We start from the raw sequence: 2,035 nt of genomic DNA on the forward strand, positions 1-2,035 counted from the left end.
CCAGCCACATGCCCGTGTTCTGCTTGGCCCCGGTGAGGTCGAGCTCGCCCTTCTCGCTCATGGCGGGGCAGGTGGCCGGGGCGGAGAAAGGACTGAGAGAACGGTGGAGACAGACAGCTCTTCCTGCTCCCGCGGTCGTTGTAGCTACCCGGATCCGCGCAGCAGCGCACCGCCGGCAGACGGTGGCCCGCGGAGGACAAACCTTTCCGCGCGGAGCACAGCAAGGGAAGGGGGGGACGACGGGCCCGGGCTGCTTCAGGGACACTGGTTCGAGTCCTTGCCGTGGCGCGCCTGTGGGCACGGAAGGCCCGTAATATCGTGGCCACAGAAGGTTATTCTCTCCCTGTACTGGAAAGGTTATCCTGGCATGCAAAATGATCTAGAGAAACTGGAAGAGCAGTCTGGAGAGAGGAAACACTGCCACGATAGTGCTCTCTCGTCTCGGTGGGAAATGATGGGCTGGGGAGCAGTTCCAGGGAAAGGTGTCAAAGCATCACAGTGTGCCCAAATGTCTCAAAAGGGAGACAAAAAGAGCAGGTGAAGCATTTACCATGAATAAAAAGTGAAGAATTAGGCTTAGCTTTCCACAAAGGTCGCTCACAGTCAAGTGTTGGAACAGGCTGTCTGAGGGTGGGATGGCGTTTCAGATCCTGAAAGTGTCTCAAGTCAGGAGAGAGCAAAAGTCTGCCAGTTCTGCTTTGAGATAGGAGTATTGGGTTTAGATAACTTCTCTAAGTCCCTATTTTACAACTCCATTCCAATCACTGGGGAAGTTTTCCTAGTGTCTAGACTGTTTCCCTTGTTGCAGTTTAAGCTCATTATTTCTCTTCTATCCATTGTGGACATGGAAAGCATTTTATTACCTTCCTCTCTGCAGTTTTAATTATCCCTTTACTGAGATGGACCCCTCTGGTTTGTTTCCACTTATACTAAACAATCTCAGTTTGTTCAATTTTGTCTCATATTTTCTAGACCTTTGGTCTAGACTCTTGCTCTCTGAATTCTCCTCCGTATAGATTTATATGTTTACATCCTCCTCAAAGTCTGGTTGCAGAACAACAAAGGTCGTACTCTGAGACTTCACCAGCACAAAGCAGAGAGTAATTCTGGTACAATATGCAAGACATTGTTCATCTGACTTGCGGAAAATGATCTCAATATTGTATCTTAGATACAATAGTCTGTCTTTCTAATCATAGGTAAGCATCTACGTAACCAAGGATGGCAATGCTTTTTTGCACGCCTGAAGCAACAACAGCTAACATTCTAATCTAATTAGGATTAATTACATTTAAAAATTACTTTTGCTTTTACATTGGGACTGTACATGCAGAACTCAGCTGGGAGGGTAGATGAAGCTTATGGTATTAGCTTCCACTGAAAATTCCGATTTTATTAAGACAACCTTTCTCAGACACACCAGAGGCATCTCCTCAAATGCTAAAAAAGTGGAAGAAGATGCATCTCAACAGTGGCAAAACCAGCCACCATTCCTGAGACTCTGTGACCCCCAAATATTACAGCTCTAAGATCCTTAGGATTTGTTAATCTGGAAAAACATTGGATCTACATGGACAAACAGCATCACTTCTCAGTTTGCTTTTGGGTCCTACTACACTGATTCTCCAAGCTGTACATAGTACTCTTTGTTCCTGAGGTCTCTTTGAGAACAAACTGGTGAATACCCTCTAACAGAAATGCAGAGACAGTGCTGGATAAGCAAGAAAGTATGGATGCAGCCATACCCTCACTGTATGTGCCCAGTACAGTTGTCCAGCATAGTTCCAAGAAATACTGCGGCCTAGACTGCCTGGCCTCTCAGGCCATTTTTCAGCATATATGCCATTCTCCACCTTCTTATAAAACCACTCTGTGATGTCTCTGGCAGAAATGATGTGTTCAGCAATACTGTTTTCAGAGTATCACAGAATCACAGAGCGGTTTGGGTTGGAAGAGGCCTTTGAATATCATCTAGATCAACCCCCCTGCCATGGGCAGTGACATCTGGGCATTCCCCAGGGCTCTGTTTTGGGGC

The 2,035-nt window shown here is 46.6% G+C and overlaps 1 protein-coding gene across 1 annotated transcript in view; it reads right to left on the reverse strand.

Moving 5' to 3' along the window:
- The window catches only part of LOC104546456 (general transcription factor IIF subunit 2-like), a 40,976-nt gene extending 40,915 nt beyond the window's left edge, over window positions 1–61 (reverse strand). The window contains exon 1 of the mRNA XM_010191854.1: window positions 9–61. Coding sequence (XP_010190156.1) covers window positions 9–61 — 53 coding nt within the window. The remainder of the gene's footprint in view (window positions 1–8) is intronic.
- Between the last annotated feature and the right edge of the window lie 1,974 nt (window positions 62–2,035).

Source organism: Mesitornis unicolor, unplaced genomic scaffold (assembly GCF_000695765.1).
Source record: "Mesitornis unicolor isolate BGI_N332 unplaced genomic scaffold, ASM69576v1 scaffold14479, whole genome shotgun sequence".
Taxonomy (NCBI): domain Eukaryota; kingdom Metazoa; phylum Chordata; class Aves; order Mesitornithiformes; family Mesitornithidae; genus Mesitornis; species Mesitornis unicolor.